The 21,514-nt window shown below is 39.4% G+C and overlaps 1 protein-coding gene across 3 annotated transcripts in view; it reads right to left on the bottom strand.

The window, feature by feature from the left end:
* Positions 1–21,514, bottom strand: part of macrod2 (mono-ADP ribosylhydrolase 2) — a 1,343,630-nt gene that overhangs the window by 944,026 nt on the left and 378,090 nt on the right. For all 3 annotated transcript variants that reach the window (XM_028820323.2, XM_028820324.2, XM_051919692.1), the window contains exon 4: positions 17,549–17,578. In XM_028820323.2, coding sequence (XP_028676156.1) covers positions 17,549–17,578 — 30 coding nt within the window. The remainder of the gene's footprint in view (positions 1–17,548; positions 17,579–21,514) is intronic.

Here is a 21,514-nt window from a genome sequence, read left to right as displayed (position 1 = left end):
GGTTTTTTTGGGAGTTTTTCCTTGTCTTCATAGAGAGTCAAGGCTGGGGGGCTGTCAAGAGGCAGGGCCTGTTAAAGCCCATTGCGGCACTTCCTGTGTGATTTTGGGCTATACAAAAATAAACTGTACTGTATTGTTTAATGTCCACTGCGTTCAACATTGACATCTATGAGCTCCATTTCCCTCTTTTCATCTACAAACATGCTGATAGGTTGATGAGCCAAGCTAAACAGTCCCATTGTGACCATCGGCTTTGTGCTGTACTGCTTCCCTACAATGTCAAGTTCCTGCTTTACTACTGAGATGGGAAAGCAGAATGTGAAACAAACATTTCTACAACTTCGTGGTTCAAAGATTTAAAGAAAATTCAGTATTTTGTGAAAGAATCCACTTGGTTTTCATTAACAATGCATCAACACTTTGCAATAATGTGCCATTTTGTTTGGGCTGGTATAAGTCACAGATTAAGTTTTTCTTCGTGAATTGACCAGCATTTCTCAGCTTAAGCGGATGTGATGTCTACTTGGAGAGGATGTCGGACTTGATGACTTAAGTTGCGGATCTTGTTGCCTACGTATGTCAATGTACAAGAGTACAGTTTGTTAGAGATGTCAAATTACACCAAAGCTTAACAGCACAGTTTCTCATTTCCAAGCTTGCCTCTTTACCTGACATCCTTTGACATGTTGCATGATGAAGCCAGTGCACATGAGAAAGGTTTACAGGTATGCCAAATTCAGCCCATTTTTTTCTTTTTCCTTTCTGTCATGGTGCTTAAAACCTGAGATATCAGACAGACAAGATTCTGTTCTGTTTGTGTGCTCCAAAATACCCACATTCCTAATTCCTCAAAGCAAAACTATATGCATTATACTTGTGGCTGAGTGCTTATTGATTTTCAGCTTTTATGCACACAGTCTGACTGTACAACATAAGACAAAATCAAACCTGTTTAATTATGATGCAGTGAGTCGCAGAATGGTTGGAGTGAGTCACTGGATATGTCACACGTTAACAAATGGCTGTCATTGGAGCATACTGTGACTGTCCCTAAATTGCTGAAATTACCTAAGTAAAGTCCATGTCAGAAGAGGGCTAGAAAGGTCATGTAATATGACAGGGCCTTTATCTGATCACTGATTGTATCAAAAATAATTCACATTCATGAAACACAAGTGGTAGGATCTGGATATAGTTGCACCTTATGTGGCCCACAAGGGATCATTATTTTGAATCTGAAATCATAACTTTAAATCTGCATAGGTTATATTGTGTACAAAGTGTTAATGCAACCACTTTAACCATTAGACATCTTTAATTAGACCATGAACTGCAGGACAAAATTAAGACATTTTACTAAATAAATGAAATGCTAGGATTTGCTGCTAGTGGCACTTTGTTTCCTGCCTACTTTGTTTTGTCTAATTGAACTGAAAAGTGACTGACAGCTTCAGCTTCATTTATTCTTGTATTGTACTTTTCATTGACAACAAGCTCAGAGCATTTACAAAAAAAAATACATGTAAATATATGATAAAGGTAAAATAATACATTTTGCAACATTTGGAGACATACACACACAAATCATTGGTTATCATTGGTTCATTGGAATATAATGTTCTGTTAACAAAAGAATTGACATATGGCTAAATAACACAGAAAAAGAGGAAAACAAAAACTGCAATTACCAGCAGTTTTAAAAAGTAAACCTATAGGGTCCATGATCCTGAACAACAAACAAAGTCATAGTTTAGATTACCTAGGCCAACTGGCCACTCACTCTCTCCTTAAAGCTTTGGTGCATTCTTTGTTTTATATTTTTAATTTGGCGCTTCTGACCCCCAACCCCTTTAAAGACTTTGATTAATTGCAAAACCCACAGCCTCAGCTTTGCATGACAGCAGCAGGCAGACAGAATGATTGTGCAGCTTGTGGACAGGACTTCACCAAGGACAAATTATAAGCTTTAAATACAGTGTTCTGCGTACTTTAATCCCATGATTTTTACATAGCAACCGGCCAGATACTGATTACTAGTAATGTAAAGGTTTTTAGCATCACCTACAAACAAGCGGCAGTGTGTTGCCAGGGTCTTGTTAGCAAGCAGCAGCAGTCTGAACTTTAAATATTCCTTCAAATGCTTTTGCTGCCCAACTTTCATCTCATAATGCTGGCAAACCTCATAGGATCGGCTACCTCACATCTCCTTTTAATTAGGGCTGTAATCGAGGTCTGGCCGCCAGTGGAGCCAAACTTGAAAAGATTTGTTATTTATTTATTTTAAATAAGCAGTGGAAAGTTGCTCAGGTGAAAAGATTTTGTAATCTCCAACATCATAAATCCTTTTTACAATTTAAATAATGTATCAATAAAACTGGGAGGTAGCAAGAGAACCCATGCTTGCACCTTTAAGGTTTGGAGTCTATGGACTAAATGGGCAAAGATGAGACTGAAAAGAATAAGTGAAACAAGATGAAAGCCAAATTACATAAACTCACTGTCTTGAGAAACAAGCCATTTGGCGAGTTTTACCATACGGATGCTGCCAGGCTTCATTAAATACTAAGCAACAGTTACTAACTCAGTGTATTTCATGCAATTTGTCCCATATTTTACACAAAAAAACATTTTAATGAGAGATCATTCAAAAAATGAAACCCTGTGGTTTGTGGGCATCGTCCACATAGGGCTGATTGGTATAGTGGCTGCACTGGATTAACTGCCAACCACAATGGGATCTTTGCCCTCCCGGTCAGAACCAGATTCTTTTTATTATTTTAATTAACAATATACCTGAAAATATAACATTTTATGACCTTAAAAGATTCTCCTTATCGTTTGTCTTGAGCTCTGTCCCATCTTATTAATGCTAAAAGCACACCTAGGTCGTGAATGCCCACCTGGGAATAAACCTTTTCAAGGTGAAAGCCACAGGGAACGCTTTTCCATCTGTGCACAATCTGTTGGTGCCATAAACGTGGGGTTGATTAATTTTCAGCTTGTTTTGTGTATTAATTTCTTATTCCCATGTTATTGCCTTTCCTTATTAGTTCAGTAACATCATGGTCAGGGACACATTATTATTATTTAATTTCTGACATTTTTGTTTTGTTCTGATGTATTATTAATTTTTATTTTTTGTTGTTTTGATTTTTAATAGTTCTCCATATTTTTCAATGGGCAAAGGTATTCGTTGGTACCGACATAAAGTGTTGCCAAGCAACTTGTTACGCACATGTGCCAGCATAACTGCACTATAAAAGGCACCAGTGCACACACCAAAGTGCCTAAACTTTGACTAATCAAAGGAAAGACTTTGTTAAAGGCTAGCACTCAAACAACAGTCACAGGGAAAAAAAATATGCATTTTAAGGAAAGAATATTGGGATGTTCTTCCTGTTTATTTTTGTTACTAGGATTATGGATCAGTCCTAATAAAGAGAAGAAATATAAATATATGTAACAAATTCTGCTTTGTGATTCTGTCAACATCCCCAGGCTATTCCACGGCCAACTCCTAATTGAAAGGCCTTTCTAGTCTCCAATGATGGCAAAATATTTTTGTCGTCTTTGAACTCTTCCACTCTTCTCCTAACACATTAGCTGGGTTTGATGGTCAGAAAACTGTGTTAAGAACTTCTGACACTGGATATTCAGGGTGATTAACGTCTGCTCTACACTGCAGGATCCAGGTAGTCAGCACCAACAAAACGCCTGCCATTCTAAATCTGTGCTCAGTAATGTCCTGCTACTATTACTTTTTCTTTCTGTCATTCAATTATTCATTAGTGTAGATGCTCGGGTTTTCGTCAGACCACAAACCATTGACAAAGCAACTTGTGTGCTTGTTTCTGCAGGGGCACCGCCTTTGTAGGAAAGACAGATATGTATGAACATAGCATCTCTTAGTGACAGCCTGCCACTCAGCACTCCATCTGACTGCCAGTATTACCAGAACCACAGTGGCTGCCTAATCAGGGTCTGCTAATTGGGCTCTTAGCTGTCTTAATGTGGCCCAGGCTGACAGTAAGATCAGTGACCTTTGCACCACCAGTGGGGGAAAGTTAAAAATTCCACACTCTCCCCTCTGACAATTTGCAAATCATTAATGTTGTGAGGGTGTAGAAGAGCATTAGCCCTGGATCCTGACGAGAAAAAGCAGCTCCTTGACTCTGTATGGGGGTGATAGGTCAGAGCAAGAACCAAAGACGATATGGGCTGCAGAACAGGGACAATATCCCATCAACCTAAAATAGACATGCACTGACCTAAACTACTAAAGCTGAAGTCAGCATAATACCCAAAACTCTACTTCAAGGTTTATATTGGACCATGCTAACCTGACAATGTAAGGCCTCAAATAAGTCTAAAGCTACAGGAACATCAGCCACTACATTGAGTTCTATCCTGACACCCCAGGTCCAAGTGTAAACCTGCACCTCACCTGGAGGTAATTTAAGGTAGGATTATAAATGACCCAGAAAAAGAAATTAAACCTCTTTAGGCACAGTCTGTAATGAAATTTAGATTAAACAGGGCAAGCTTGAGCAACAGTTTGACTGGTGGAAGAAGGAGGGATGGAGAAAGTGTCAGAGAGGAGCATTCATTTAGTGGTGTTGTAGTAGGAGATGGATAAGCCTCTCCAGTAGGTAGAAAGGGAACTATCCACTGTAGGCAGGCCCAGAGCATCAGCATGTTTATTATTTTCCCTTTGTTTTGTACTTTGTGTTTGCCTTCCATTTAATAACCATCACTTGTACTTGTCTTACATAAATAAACCTTTTATTATGGTGTACTTTGGCTTCCTTGTTCACCTTTAGAATTTGGGGATGCTACATGAATGTCCCATCTATCACAACTACTTAAAGCTAACTTCACTCCAACTTGGAGACACACAGAGTATATTGCATATATGTTATATAGTGCCATTCACATCATTTAATCTAGTAATAAATATAATTAACTATTCTAACAGGAACAACCCTGTGTGTGCCTTTATTTCATTGTACTTTCACACCCATCATCCTAATCTTGTAAACTACAGGACTTATTCCTTCGTCTTTTTTTATTTTGTGCCCATAGGGATCCCCAGCAGCATCAGCAAACACTGAGAATCCCATAGATCCCTTGGTCTTCTTTCACTGTCCCCAGAGCCTAAGAAAAGCAATCCCTACATTTTGCACATTTCTAATCAGTTTTAACTGGCTTCTAAATGGCAGTAATAAAAGTCGTAAATCTAAGGACACATAAAAAGCACTCAGTAAAATAAAATGCAGGATTTAATAGCTGTCCGCCTGGTGCCCAAACACCAGAATATGATCCTGAGAATGTGCCCTGCATTGCAATGCTCGCACTTTGTATTCCACTTACACTTTTGTCAGTGTTCTTTTGGTTTATGAGACAAGGAGGCGGGGTGGGGTGTCAAAATTAGCTGAAAATTAATTTTGTTTCCAAAATTCTGTGCACAATTTCGGTTTCATCTTATTCCAAGCTTCTGAGTATTAGTAAGTAGTTGTCTTGAGTATTCGTATTATACAAACATTAAGTCGATAAACTACTCACATTTGCTATTACGTGTTTGACATGACATTGTTCCATAATGATAACACTTGTTTACACATGAAATATTCATTCATTCACTTGTACTGATGACATTTACTATTTTAATGTTCATAATATCACAAAAGAGAAGTTTCTTAATCAGGTTTTTTTTTTTTTTTGCGCAAAAGGTTTCAGAATCAGGGACCAAAACTGAACAAACAGAAATAGACATAAGGTGTGTATCAAATAAGTTAATTTGTCTTTTCTATTACCTAAAATTAATGTTATGCATTATAATACATTCTAGGTATTCATAAAGCATGCCGATGTGCTACATGTTTCTAAGACATGCAAGAAACAATTTCAGTGTACTCTGCATGTGTGACACTAATTACTGTTTTGGTGATAAGTGTGGATTGAAATATCTGGCCCCCACAACAAAGACAACACCTTCTCTAGCTAAGGAATTCTGGCCTACAGACATAACAGGACAGAATTCAAAAAGAGATCATGGAAAAGTCTGACGGACACATTTGCTCTCTAAACACCTGCTCCAACACTCTTCCTAGATGTCAGAACAGTGGAAAAAGGGAAGACTTCAGTCCGCAGTTCAAATGGTACAAAGCAGCAGAGAACCACACAAGAGATGAAACCGCACACAGCATTTTGCTGCACAGACACCAGCAAAGCCTCATAGAAATGATAGAAACCTCACATGGACATGCTGAATGAAGGCATTTCCGAGATGAACATGTGTGCAGGTGACTTCATATTCAGGTTTAGTATCATCCATGAAGCCACAAATGGAAATTTTTCCTCTACCTTAGAAAGGCATTCATTTAAGCATCATCATACAGCTTCGCTCAAGTGGAGAGTGAGGCACATACCTGAGTGTTTAAAATGGAATCACCGCTTGTGTTCATTACTTTTATTAGTGCTCAGTACTACACTCTGTCTCATACACTAGTGAACAACACAGTAGGTTTAACAAACTTCAGTCCTTCTGAAACAAATGGCTAGTGCATGACAAGAAAGGCTAGGGAGTCATTAAGGACACCTGGTTCTATCAAGTTGCTCTTGGTATTGTATTATAAATTATTACTAACTGTTTAATTAATTTGATAATTAGTTGATTTACTCCTTAGGGATGGTTAACACATCCAATTCTTTAAATATGCAGTATTTAGGTAAAAGAAACCTGCATATGACAAATTTATGAAAACACTTAAGGGAAATATTACAAAACATTCTCTTAGTCCAATACGGGGTCATGAGAGGTGGGGGCAGCTGGAACCTATCTCTGCGGCACTGGATGCATGGCAAGAACCAGCCCTAGATAGGTTGCCAGTCCACTGCAGGGCCTAAGGACAATCCCAAATTAATCTGGCACACTTTTGGGATGGGGAGACGTATGTAAGTGAAATCAAAGCACTAAATCATAACAGACTGATTTTTCAGATAATGTATTTGTCTCAGTCAGCAGGAAAGTAAGAATAAAAGTAGTAAGAGAAAACAAAATGTAACACAGCTGAAAAAGACAAAATAATAGAAAAACAACAAAATAAAAACAACAAAGAACGGCTTGATGTAAAATTAAACCGTAAACCATTGTACATCTGGTGTCAAATGCTTTGAAACGAAGCAAAAAAAAGAAATAATACTAATAGACCTTTTTTCTACATCCTGTATAGTGAACTTAAACAATGAAGTACACGTGGAAAATGTATGCTTTAGGCCCTGCATCCAACAAACAGAATAAATAACTTAGTTGTCACAGTGCAGAAGAACAGGGGCAGTGAAAAGGTAAACACGTTCAAAAATACAGCAACAATCACCTTTGCACTTCCCTGTGTGGTATCTGTAAAGATATAATATTCAGTCTATCTTAAGCTAATTCACCAGGTAGTGCCTCCCATTAAAGAAGCAATATAACTGAAGGCAACATGGTGTCTTTCACCCACAGATGTATTTTTCTTTCTTGCCAGAATTAAAATATATTAGCAGGACAGGAAGATATACAGACAGCTGTTTAACCTGGACATAGCTCTGAACTCTGCAGTACTGCATGAAGTGACAAATAGGCTATTTCAACTTGGGGTGCTCCTCCATTTTGTTTGCAGGCACACTGCACATCTCTTAGAGGAGTTGCTTTTATTACTTGTGCTAACAATGAAATTTCCCTTCAGGATCACAATTAAGCAACTGTCCGCCCAAGTCAGGCAATGAAATACGGACAGGCTGAACAGTAATTGCATTATAAATCATTGTGGAGGAAATGTTCTGACTGGTGAAGGTATCAGCCTGCAAAGCAACTCTCCAGCTGACCGTGACAAGGTGTGTACAACACTCTGGTGGCGCACAATGTCTAGATACAGGACACAAATGCAAATACAGACACCTGCTTGCACCCCAGGCAGTCACATTTGTCCACCATGCTATGAGATCACTTTTTTTTTCGTTTGTTTTTCGATTTTCTGTACCCAGGCTGGTAATGGCAGAGAAAGGCCGACAGATGAAACCAAGAGAGCATTGTCAATGAGACACAGATGTTCTCAGGTTCTCCAGCTCAAGACAGCTTACAAAAGGCCAGGAAAGCACGCCCTTGTAATTCTGTCAGTGCCGGTAATGTCATTATTTACCCTTTAATCATGCTCATGACTCTCCAGGTCATATTTTTAAATCTCAATAGGCAAATATCAATTTTGCAAGTTTATGGCTCTAGTAAACTTTGAAAATAGGGGGTTTCCACTAGTTTATTACAGTTGCTTACTAAACTGACTGTTGCACTTAATTTGGATGTGAATTTGTATAATTTTAGATGGGTTATTTTGTATACTTCTAATGAAATGCAGCTTCATTTACATCTAAAAGAAAATTTGGAGCTGATGGGATGAATGTGTCATGCCCACAGAGCATGAAGACTGGTATTTGGATGGCAGTCTTCTTGCCACTGGGATCCACTGATGTGCATGCCCTCCTGTGAGGCACTCCCAGGTTCCCACTATCACTACAAGAGAATTTAAGGTACCAATCCATATAAGAGAATGTCTTTAGTGTGGGAAAAGAAACCATATCCACTGCAGGACAAGCATGACTGTTGAGACTGGTATCAAAGTGGCAGGAAACCTGTGAAACATGCAGAATGACAGAGGGCAGGCAGCTGTTACTAAGAGGAGCTTCCACTGTTCGAAAGAAGCCGTGAGGCAGACCACCATTGGAAGAGATGCCTCTATTAATGGAGAATTAAAATTCACAAAACAAAAGCAAAGGAATAAATAACTCTTCAATGGCAGATTTCATTTTTTGTTTCTTTGCATTTTCAGAGATAAACATTCTTCCTCAAAGCCTTTCAAAGCGCAATCAATTAAAGTTTCCAATAAATGTTTAATTTGATTCCTAATGCGCTCTGCGTAACCTTGAGCAGCAGCATTCACACAGAGACCCTCAGGCAGTTGATCACAGGCTGGTGGTTACGCAGTTCTCGCTCACTTTTTTTTTTTTTAGTTTGTTTTTTTTTTTTTCTTGTGTATGATTTATAATGAGTTTGGAAATATTTCTTGCAGCTCATACATAATACAGCATTAGCAAGTGCTGCTGAAGAGGGTTTCTCACTTGCATGTTTCGAGTTCATTGAGCACACATCTTGTTGCGCATGCTGACAGCAGCTAAACAAAAGTGATCTGGGCTCCTGTATATGAAATGCTGGCTTTGTCAGGCTGCTTAGCATTGGCTGTGGGAAAGAAACTAAGTTCTGGTGACCTCTTGGCAACCAAGGAAATGAAAGACGTTAGTCATCACTGTGAACTCTGATCTCTCAAGAGTCTGCACATGAAGGCCTTCCACCTACGTGCCGAGCTCATGCCGAGGAACGCTGTTCATCTGTACACATTCTAGACCCACTGTCTCCCAGGGATATCCCTGCAGCCGTACTGACAGACAGGCTACTTCGTTTCACTCTGTTTCTGAAAATAAAAAAAAAATCTGCATCTCCATCAAATCATTTTAAGGGCCTGGTTATCCAATGCAAGGCAGTGCTATAAGGTTATATAATCCAAATCCTGTAGGTTCAAAACATCTCCTTTTAGCATTTTCTTCATTACTTAAATTCGCTTTGCAGAACAGGTGGTAGAAATACCTTTTATAGAAAATGGGTTTGGCTCTTCAAATATGTTTTAAAAAAAAAGGATGTCACTCAGTGCAAATTAGAAATGGATCGACCCTTCCTTTTAAACTCTTATTCTTCTTATATTTGTCCCAATGAAACTCTTTCTTTGTTTTAGGCACTGAAGAGTTTGATCTCCCTCTTAAGTGGGGGGAACTGCTGTCAAATCTAAAGAATGGAGCACTGGTCCATCACAGTGCACATAAACACACACACAAGGTTGGGTAGATGGACTGTGGTAAGCAGTGTACATGAATTTAGTGAACAGGCAAACTCTTTGCACATGGCCCCATAGCCAAGAACTGTCACCATGGTGGCATTTACAATGCCCTCACAACTAGGTCTTCAATCACTGCAGACAATAATAATGGAATATAGTTTTATGGAACAATGCATCTTTTGACTTTTTCATATACAAAGTATAGGGAAAGTATTGTTAAATTGTCCAAAAAGTTGATTCATCAAAATCTCAACGTTTTAGACCTCCCTGAGTCCGAAAATACCATTTTTGGAATTATGTCTGTGTGTGTGTGTGTATGTAAACACGATAACCTGAGAACAGTTTCACTTAGGTCAACCAAATTTTGCATACAAATATTAAGTACAAAATGCAAATTTCTAACAGCTTTTGGGCTATTTCCACTATCCGTAAGTGGTACTTTACCTTTTATTCATGCAGCTGCACAGTACGATTTATTCAACTTTACTTTTATAATAATTGTTCAATATACAGTATTATTAATTTGAGTTGTTGTTGATGGTTCTTTAACATACATAATATAAACATATAATCATTGGCTTGTGGCCTACTCCTCAAATATCCATCCCCATATCTGAGTATACGAGAAAGTCTAGGGGAGACCACTCCTGATTTATTCTCTGTGACACTCTAAAACTGCAAGCCTTAACTGTTCTTAATCTAAGGTTTCATTGTCACCTTTCACCCTTATAATGCTCTTTTCTGTTGATTGCTTTCTGTACTGTTTGCATCCTCTATAATATAAGGACACTGCACACTTACCTTCCACAGTAATCTCATCAAATGCTAAATAATGTTCTTTGAAGTATGCTTCAATGTGACAGAGGCTATGTAAAACAGACAGCACACCTCCTCTGCAAGGATATAATACTCTGATATTGCATAAATATGAACGGTTACTGAGGAGACATTGACATCTTCTTTGGGTAAGGCCATATAGCCCTTCCAGCTAGCATACAAGACTCATTTGCTACATCCAAGCCACTGCATCAGCATACAGTGTACGCAATGGGTTTCTATATATAAGAGACAACTGAGTCTGCATAGTATGTTGTGCATATAATCTGGACAACCACAACATTAAAACTACTTGACTAATATTGTGTAGGTCCCCTTCATGCCGCCAAAACAGCTCTGACCTGTTGAGGCATAGATTCTACAAGATCTATGCAGGTGTCCTCTGGTGTCTGGCAACAAGATGTTAGCAGCAGATCTTAAAGTTTTCTAAGGTGTGAGGTAGGGGCTCCATGGATTGGACCTGTTTTTCCAGCACATCCCAAAGATGCTAGATCAGAATGAGATCTGGGGACTTTGGAGAAATCAATACCTTGAATGCTTTGTCAGTTTCTGAAGTGTGACAGGGGCACTATGCTGCCGAACGAAGCCATTGGCATCTTGGAATACTGTTGATATGTAGGGATGTATGTGATCAGGAACTATGTTTAGTTTGGTGATATGTGTCAAAATAACATCTACCCAAGGTCTCCCAGCAGAAAATTGCCCAGAGCATCACTATGCCTCTTTCGGCTTGCCTTCTTCCCATTGTACCTCCTGCTACAACCTCTTCCCCAGGTAAACAAATTACTGGAATCCAGTCGGCTACATGATCTAAAAGAAAACTTGATTCATCAGACCAGGCCACCTTCCAGTTCTGATGCTTACATGCTCACTGCGGGCACTATCAGCAGTGGACAGTGGTCAGCATGGACACTTTGGCAGGTCTGCAGCTACACAGCATGTTGCAATGTACTGTGTGTTCCTACAAATTTCTCTCATTGCAACAGACAGGTTAGACTTCTCTCCCCATGTGCATCATCGACCCAGTCACCGGTTCCCTTTACTTGGACCACTTTTCATAGGTAATAACCACTGCATACCAGGTACATCCTACAAGACCTACCATTTTGGAAATGCAATGAACCAGTTGTCCAGCCATCACCATTTGGCTCTTGTCAAAGTCACTCAGATCCTTACTTTGGCCCATTTCTCCTGCTTCTAACACATCACCTTCAAGAACTATTTATTTGCTGCCTAATATATCTTCACCCCTGGACAGGTGCCATTTTTGACAAGATAATCAATGTTAGAAGACCATACAGTCCTTCCTGAAGAATGCTTGTTGGCTGCTCTGGGCTTAGTGGTAGGTTCTTCAGGACAGAAATCATCACAATTCTTTCTCCTAGCATATCAGGGTCAGATAGTGTACATCTCCAAGTGCCTAGAACAGCATCCTCATTACAACTTCAGGCAGACTGTTTGTATATGAGAGATTAACAAGGCGTCTGCACAGTCAACAGTCTCAGATGGTCTGAATATCCAAGTGGCTCCAACGGTTGATGTCAGTACACCTGCTATCAGTGTACCAGAGTTAAATGATGCATATATACAGTATAATGAGTTTCTGAGCAAACCTCTCCTTCAGGCAAGAAAATGTAGTCCATCAAGCTGATGCAACAAGCTCATTTGGTACATGTATCACCCTACAGCTGCAGATAGGAGGTAAACTCCATTTGCAGGAAAGACAAACCTTCCCATTAGAGTGCCAGATTCAGCTATTCCATCTATCCCTGCGGGCTCCAACTCTCCAGTTCCCTGACCAAGAAGAACAGATTATTAAAATGGATGGGTAGATTCCTTAAGGATGAATCAATTAAACCCAAACATCTTGAATAATAATATGTCTGCAATCCAATTGATCAATCAGGTGCCCAAGTGACTATTGAGACAGTTTGCAACACAAGGAGAGTTGCAGCTTTATTTTCCTCTGCTTCATATGTAGGAACCTGCTGCTGCCTGAAAATCTTTTTTGAGTTAATTAAGGTGAGATAAAATCATGTGCATTTGCAAATATCCCATATATTTATAGGAAAAAAAAAGTAATGAGCACCTTTCTTCTTCTACAGAAGTCCAGAGGCAGGTGTGTCTGTTTCTAAATAAATATAAAACAAACATTGAAAAGACACATGTAATTAAGGACTTTATATTGTAGAGGTGTGCTTGAAATGCATCCCTGGCCTCAGCAACACTCAGTGAGTGGCTGCACTGTACACAAACAAGCCCACACACGGCCTTTATAGCAGTTCCCTTTAAAGGCCTCTCACAAGCCCGTTATTAGCTACATCCACCTGAAGCTTGGGCCATGGAAGCTGCAAAGCCCATTAGAGACACCCCACCGAGCCTAAAGGAGCTGCCTGCATTCTGTGGATATCTCGCCTGAGCTGCACATGTAAAAAAAATCTAAGAAAGTGGTGACTAGATGTGCGATCCCCACTAAAAGCATAAAAGGACAAATCTACAAGAATTAAATACATTTCTTTTTATAATGCCCTTCATGAGAGAATGGGTCAAAACACTGCACAAAAGGGAGAATGGCAGGGAGATGATCATAGAAACAATTACACACTAAAGTTGCCTATGGAAAATAGGCAGCATGTTTTATAAGAAAAGAAGGAAGTAAAAGTCGGAAGAAAAAGACATCAGAACACTTGGTGCATTGAATTTGATACTTAAATGTCATATAATGATGGTCTTCAAAGAAAGTATAATAAAAAATAAAAACTTGTCAACTGATAAACTGGAGTTACTTTTTCAGCTCAGGATCTTCCTAGAGCATAGCACCCAAGATGCCAAAAACACAAAACAAATTGCATGTAACTAATAAGATTCAGTGGGGAGGAGTGGCAAAAATCTGTACAATAAACAGTTAAAATAGACATTTTCATGAGAAAGCCCATCCTCACATAGACATGCCTATATTCATCTAGATTCCATCCAGCTCAGTCCAGTTGTGATGCAGTGGAGCCTAAAGTGAAAGACATCTGAGATGAGGGAAATTAGGGATAGGGTTATGTCAGACTAGTAACAAGTAACCAAGCAGTATGGTAGATAGTAGGTTAATGGACCCATTCTTGACCTTTTTTAAAATGCTCCCCTAATTTGAGATTGACAAGTAAGGTTGGGGTTAGTGGCCTACTGATGAGTAATGCCGAGCTGAGCAACATGTTCTTGTCAAAACATTTCCTGCATCTTTATGTCACAAAAGGTACAATCCTTTACAGGTAGTAAGGGATGAAAATGGAGTAAGTGTCAGAGTGGAAAGGGAAAGCCACCATAGAGATATCTTACTTCCAAATCTGGTGGATATTTTTTTTTCTTTTCTGGTATTTAGCTAGCTTATGATGTAGGAGGCATTATGTAATGAACACTCATATTAGGTACAGGCTCAACTGAGACTGCCAGCTACTTTCCCCATACATACCTCAACACAAGCTCTCATTCATTCATTCATATGTACAGTACATATGCACAGAAATACAGTGGAAGTTTTCATATTTTATTGTTGTACAACTCTGAATCACAGTAGATTTAATTTCATCTTTTTTGACACTGATCAACAAAAAAATACTCAAAAAGTTCTCAAATTAATTACAAATATAAAAGACAAAAAAGTTGATCTTATAACTGTTCACCCTAATTAATACGACACATCTAAATCCTCAATGGTGTAGCCAATAGGCTTAAGTCACATAATTGGTTACATGGAGATCACCTGTCTGGGGCTTCATTTGACTGTGGTATAAATGCTTCAATGTGGAATATCAATAAAATGCGAAAACAAAATCTGAGGGTGAATACTTTTTATAGGCTTTGTATTTTTATATACTGTATATACCCATACATTCATAGGTCTGAATTGCAATTTGATTACTTGGATGATTACCTACTAGGTAACGCTTGTGGTTGGTTGGCCAGTCGATAAACATCCAACACGTCATCTCAATTGCTGAGAAGCAGATCATAAATAAGTGATACAGTACCTGCCAAATAATACAAAGCATACACGACACATGTTTTGCCCTAATTGGGGCTCATCAGGTGTACGCATCTTTACTCATCAGGTTTACATATCGAATCTCAAATGTCAGTGCTTCAGTTGAAGCCTCTGACGTTGTGCCATGACAGCTGGTTTGTTTGGTTTGTTTGGTTCGTACATCATACACACATACACACACACTGGTAACACCACACTGGACATTTCGGCATATTGCCATTTACAACAGAATGCCATTTTTTATCCAAAATAACCTTTTAAGGCTTCCCTTAATCCTCATTTTCATTTACAATTCTTTAACACATACTTAAACACAAAGAGTTGGTCAATCAGATGATCTTCATTCAGCTCATTTCATCTGACAGCACTGTAGACCAAGAAAGAAAATTAAGGACTATGGAAACATGCAAGAGTGTGAACGTCTTGCTATGGTGAGGTTAGAAAACAATCACTAAATATCAACTGACAGAAATTAACTTAACATTTTGGTATGTCTCTCACTAACATCGTTCTTTGAGAGTCTATCAAGGATGAAGACTAACTGCATTACAAACTGACAGTGACTATAGTAGTGCAAACATCTCAATGCAGTGTCAAGTATCTGCTATGGTGTTGCCAAAGTTAGCTTGTGGCTTTAACAGTCAACAGCGAAATCAGAAAATCATTTACTCTCGGTATCACTTGCTGTAATTGCAGCACTCAGCTGTGAACATGTTGCACAATTTTCTTGTACACTTGACGAATTTCCATAACCATGGATGCCAGCTTCAGGCTAATTTCACTCCAATTCAATAATTTCCTCTCACTGTGAGATGTTCATTCACACATTCAGTAAAAAGTCCAGAGAATTCTGACAGTCTGCTGGCCGGATGGCGGAGTGTCTTTATCTGCCAGGTCCAGGCACCTCCGGGTGTCTCTGTGATGTCGAGTGTGCACAAAAGGGCATACGGTGTTAATAATTTTCTACTTCCTTATCAGAAGGACCTTATTAAACTCTTTATGCTGTCTGCAGTAATGCTAACTGCCATAGAGGTGATAATAAATGAACAATACAGAGTTTCTTGCGTTTATGTGGACAATACGGGTGCATTACTCATTTCATATGTCTTTAAAAATAGAGCTATGCAAGAGGAATAGACAACTGCATCGCAAATACACATTATTTTCATGTGCAATTAGACGAACCCCCCCCCAGCCCCAGCTACTTCCTCAACTTGATTTAAGCACTTAGCACTGTTCTGTTAGACTCAGCATGTGGTATCTTAAACAACAAACGGCAAATTGCATCATTCTTCGAAAACCAATAGGCTCATTTTACTAACATAAGCACATGAAAACAAGATGTCTCGTTATTTACCATGCATTTATCTCACTATTTAATAAAAGTCCATTCATATCTTTCAAGCTTTCAAGTCTGTCTATAGCCTCCATACCTATCTACCTATTTGAGTCAAGGGTTTCCGCAAAAGTGCGCTCTGGGAAGATGCATGTCATCCTGTACTGATGAATCGCTGGAAGGTCACAGAGGCATCATAACTGAGCTTTCCAGAGCATATAAAGCGGACAGTTTACCTAAAAGAAAGACAGAATCTACATTTCATGATTCTTGGGTTTGGGGGGGATTGAGAGGGGGGGGGGAGCGAGAGAGAGAGAGAGAGAGAGAGAGAGAGAGAGAGAGAGAGAGAGAGAGAGAGAGAGAGCGAGAGAGAATGCAGTTGTGCCTGGATTTTCTTGGAATTGTTTGATGGCTCCCAAACAGCAAATGCAGCTGTGAATTTGCTCAGCTTTTCACTTAAAGTCTCTGGGTCAGTAATTTTGGGGCCAGCACCCAGCTGTCCCAGATGTGTACTCATTTTCAGCTCAAGATTCAGTCAACAAGCAGCAAATCACTGAGCAGTATGCTCCCAGACGCATTTATTTGTACTCAGTAGGGTCCGGAAAGCCAAACTACGCTTTACTGATATTTTTTTGATCTGTTGTGTCATCAGCAAACCACACATAACTATTTTTTTTTTTTTTATCGATCCAAAGGCAGTAGGTGTTTTTTTGTGATTCCCCACAAGCCCCCTATTATTTAATTGCTTTTGGTAGGATGAAGACTGGGGGTAATTCTATAAGCAGACCTATTGGGTTCTTTTTCTGGTATGTGCAGCTGAAGAAGCCACCATAGCTTACTGTAAGGGTCACAGATTTAAACACTTCATTAACGTGAGCAATTAAGCAGACTTTAATAGCCGCAATGCCACCGGCAAATGCAGCAAGCCTCTCATTCCAAGTCATTTAACAAAAATCATAATCATCAAAAAGCTGAACTGTCTTTATTTCTTTATTAAGAGTAATTTAAAATATGTCAATCAAAAGTTATCAAACAGCACACACTCTACATGTGCAGTAGCATGCGTCAACAAAGAAAGCAGACATCAGCGACTCTTCTTGTGTAAAGAAAGGAGGTCATTGCTTGAGTCTCACATTTCTACATCTGCTACTTAGAAATTGCATTTCTAGTGTGGTACACCTGTGTCACCATGTAGGAGCCAATGCCTATGACTGCTTCACTATATAACATAAGATGGTGACATGTACTAACAGAAAAACAGTTATGCTTCTTTAGTGCAGTGTCTCGGCCATACTTTCTCTCGGCTTTCAGATTTACAAGGCTCAGCAGCCCCTGTTTGAGACTTCATTATTCATTTTAACATTTTTACTCCAAAAAATGCTAGAAAAAGAAGTATAAAAAAATTTGGTGGGAACTCACCCCCTCCGCCACCCAGGAGACTTGAATTGGCTGGAAAGAGAAAAAACAAAAGCAACTGAGTAAACAGCAGAGAAGATGAACTCAAGTCATTAAGCAGACAGACAATCGACTTCCTGTGATAAATTATCTCAACTCGTGTAAAAGCAAGCCCCAGAAAGGCAGCTCCCTGAGCCTGTTTACACAGCAACACTGTTTCTTCTGAAAGTCTGATTTAGGAGACAGACTGTTTAGCTAAACTACACCAGACAAAACGCCTATAAGGCGTTTGGCTAATAAAATGGGAAACAACATTTCAGGCACAGGAAAGTCCTACTGTATGCTGCCCTGTAACTCATGTGAAAAAACAAAATGAAGTGAAGAAACTTACCTTGGTGCACCGAGATGGTTCCCTATTAAAACACTTCAAGACCAAAGCTCAAGATGGTGCAGCATATGCCATATTTCACTTCATTCATTTACTTACATGGTGCACTTCTCAGATGTTAGGCTCAGTTGACATACTGTACACTGACCTATAAATATAAAGCACTAACCCAAAAAACAATACCACTTCACAAATGTATCCATGAGTACATAAATGTCCACGTCAGCGTATCCTAACCTTTGTGGTGTCTTGACCCAGTATTTCATATGTCAATGTGTTCACGACCCACCAGGGGCAAAGGGGTTTGAGTTTTGGGTTTGTGTGGCATGAATTTGTGTGCCATGAATTTAGCAGGATCATTTGAGTGGTTGGGAGAGGGTGGGGTTCTCAAGCAATCACCAGGGTATTAGATGAATTAAGCGTGATTGTCAATGCTTTTTCTCCTAGGTGAAAGGAGCACAAACTTCAGATCGAGGGTTGAGGAGGTTGTCGAGGATCGGCCATGATCCACCTATTGGGATCCGCAGGCGCCGCCAGGGCGTGCTGCGGCAGGAGTTTCTGAGCCCTTATGGGCAGTCCTTCTGCCACACCTGGAAGTGCTGCTGGAGATGAATCATCAAGCACCTAGAGCACTTCCAGGTGCCTTATAAAAAGAGCCAGCAGCCACTACTTGAAAAGCCAGAGTCGGGAGGCGGACAACGAAGCTTGGCCAGAGTAGTGAAAGAGAGAAGAAAGAGAATTGTTTTCTGCTTGTGCTGGACTGTGTTGAGCTTGTGGGAACAAGAAAGGCATTGCCCACAAGAAAAAAAGAAAATAAAAAACAGTATGTGTCTTGAACTTGTGTCCCACACTTGTTTGTGTCGGTTTCAGCAGGCAGTTCAAGCCTGGGTGGTCCACAACATGTAAAATTCAACCAACTTTGTTTTTAACTTTCAATGAAGCATAAATTAATTTAATTAAAATATAGCCAACTGGAAACAGACCAGAGGTAAACAAAAACTGTAGCTAATACAGTTGGTGGAGAAAATAAATTAATTCCTTCTTTGGAGGTATCAGGAAAGGTACATGGGACAGGCTAAAGATCAGGCTAGTCTATTTAGAACTTCAATTTGAGACCATTCATCACTGTAGTGTGGTATAGCAGGTCGGCCTCTCCAAAAAAAAATGCTGTTTTAATAAAATAATCCATTGGTTGGCTTGTTTTCCGTGGGCGCACTTGCGTGGCTGCGGGGAGTTGGTAAAGTAATTGGGGTGAAACACACCTTGCAAGTGAAGGTGTGGTCTTTCTCAATTGCTTCATCTGCTTCCTGCGGTACGTGATTGAGATGCTGCGTCCACAGAGCCTTAAGAACGAGCTGGCGCAAGAAAAAGGGGACAAGAGAAGAGAAACAAAAGAGGATTGGAGGTTACCGAGACAGAGAGAAAGGAAGGAGCAGGAGTGAGGCAATGCTTAGAGAGAGAAGCAGGCAGACAGGAATGGTGCCCCAGGAGGTAGCATGTGGCCAGCGCTCAGGAGGGGGCACAGGGATCACTCCTGTTGAGCAACCAGGGAGCAGGAGTGATGGTTACACTTAGAAGTATCCTCTCACTGGGTGGAGCCTGCTATTGGTAATGGTGGGAGGACAGTGCACTTTCATCGGGTGGAGCCTGGAAAGGCAGCGGTGAGCACACAAGCAGGGTCTGGTGGCTCCCAGTGGAATGGCAGTTATCGGGTTATGGGGACATGGGCCAGGACTGATGGATGTCTGTGCCTGTTGGAGGGTGTTGCTCCGTGCCGTGAAGTCTGAGTAGGATAAGCTGGAGAGGCGTCGATATTTTAAGGGAAGCACCAGGGATTCAGAATTCTAAAGATGACTCCTGCCAGAATTTTAACTGTGAGTCTGCAATCCTCCATGTGAATCAACACAAAATAATAAATTAAGTGACTTGGGAACATTACAAAACCTTTATAATGAAATCTTTATTATATGCTAAAGAAAGAGTGATGATCTCATAAGTGATGAATGATGACACCTGACAAAAACTAGTAAAGAATATATCGTTATTATGTAACTCTTGAAAAATGACTGAGATTATTCAGGAATATTACATTATCAAGTAACACATAGAAGATGAACACTGACAGAAACGCTCAAAAAATACATCCTCACTGTGTGACAGAGGCAGGGTGAAAGGATATGTCATTGCCACATAATGGATGGAAACTTTGAAACCATTACAAATGTAAATTTACCATAGAAATGATAAAATGTGTTTGAAATCACTAAAGAATAGATTGTCTTCAACTAACAGAAAATTGTAAGGCAATGTTTTATGAACACAATCAATAAAAGATGGAAAATGATCAAAAGACTGAAAGAATTTATTACTCTTCTGTTAACATTTAAAATAAAATGTTAAAAGAAAAGAAGTAAGTTGGCAATGGTGGTTTATCCTTGTCTTGATTATGGAGGAAGCTAGCGTCTGTGGGAATTCACTACGTCTTACCCACTCTGGACCTAAAAGTCAATAAATAAAAGACACAGTATACAGAAAGAGATGCACCATTATATGAAACCTGTGAAAAATGCATGTTTCTGCCAATGATAAAAAGTCTGGCTAGATCTGATAAGATTTTCTCCTGCAGCTCAGCAGTCACCACTGCCATTCAATAAACTACACTGAATCTGAACGTGTGCTGATCAACCATCTCAGATGCTAAATGCTTTTGACTGTGTCTCCCTCTATTGTTCTACACATCTTGCCTTTTTCGTAGCTACAGTAGCTCTTAAAACCTAGTGCATAACATCTCTCGCATCATCATGAATAATTTGACTATCTTCACTGCAAAGTAGACTCATCTACATTTGGACTCCCTGGTTAGATGAGCTCGGACTGAAAGCCTGTGTACTTGCCTGTATTTGCTTTGGTGTTACCGCTGGGTAAAATCCAAGAGAAGTTCTAATGGATAACGTATTTTATTCATTACTGTGCTAATTATTATTTTTTTATGTTGAACCTCGGTTTTTTAATTTACTGTATGTATTGCTCCAGTTATAATTGGCAAGTGTTAAAAAAGATTTCCATTGTTCTTGTGAAATAAACCTATAAAGCATCTAAACTTAATAACTGCAACTCAAAATTAACCGGTAGTCTGCTTTAGTGTGGGTGTGGGTGTATGTGTGCCTAAGCATGTCTTGTGATACGCATCAGCATCAATTAACCAATACGAGGTGAAAATCTTTTAAGAAATTAAAATACCTTCATGACAGAAGACTACAACTGGTATAAAAAAAAAAAACTGTAGCACTATGGTTAACAAAGTAATAAAAAAGACAATTATCAAAAATTGTTAAACACAATTATCATATAACTAACCAAAACTGTAGAAAGCTTAACCAAATGGGAATAGACTGAAGATTTGATGTGACGCAGGAAATTCTTTCATAGTATAAATTAAGCTGACACAGAATGCTTTCTGAAACCTTACTGTAAGATTTTATCTGTAAATGAGAGAGAAATACTGTGGTTTACCTTTGGGGAAAAAAAACTGCTAGAACACAGCATATGTTCAGGTAGACATCTGAAATGTTCTGGATCAGGTTTCAAAATGTTCAGTAATA

This window comes from Erpetoichthys calabaricus, chromosome 15, assembly GCF_900747795.2.
Source record: "Erpetoichthys calabaricus chromosome 15, fErpCal1.3, whole genome shotgun sequence".
Classification (NCBI taxonomy): Eukaryota; Metazoa; Chordata; class Cladistia; order Polypteriformes; family Polypteridae; genus Erpetoichthys; species Erpetoichthys calabaricus.
The sequence above is the reverse complement of the archived record's forward strand: the minus strand, read 5'-3'. Positions and strand labels throughout refer to the sequence as shown.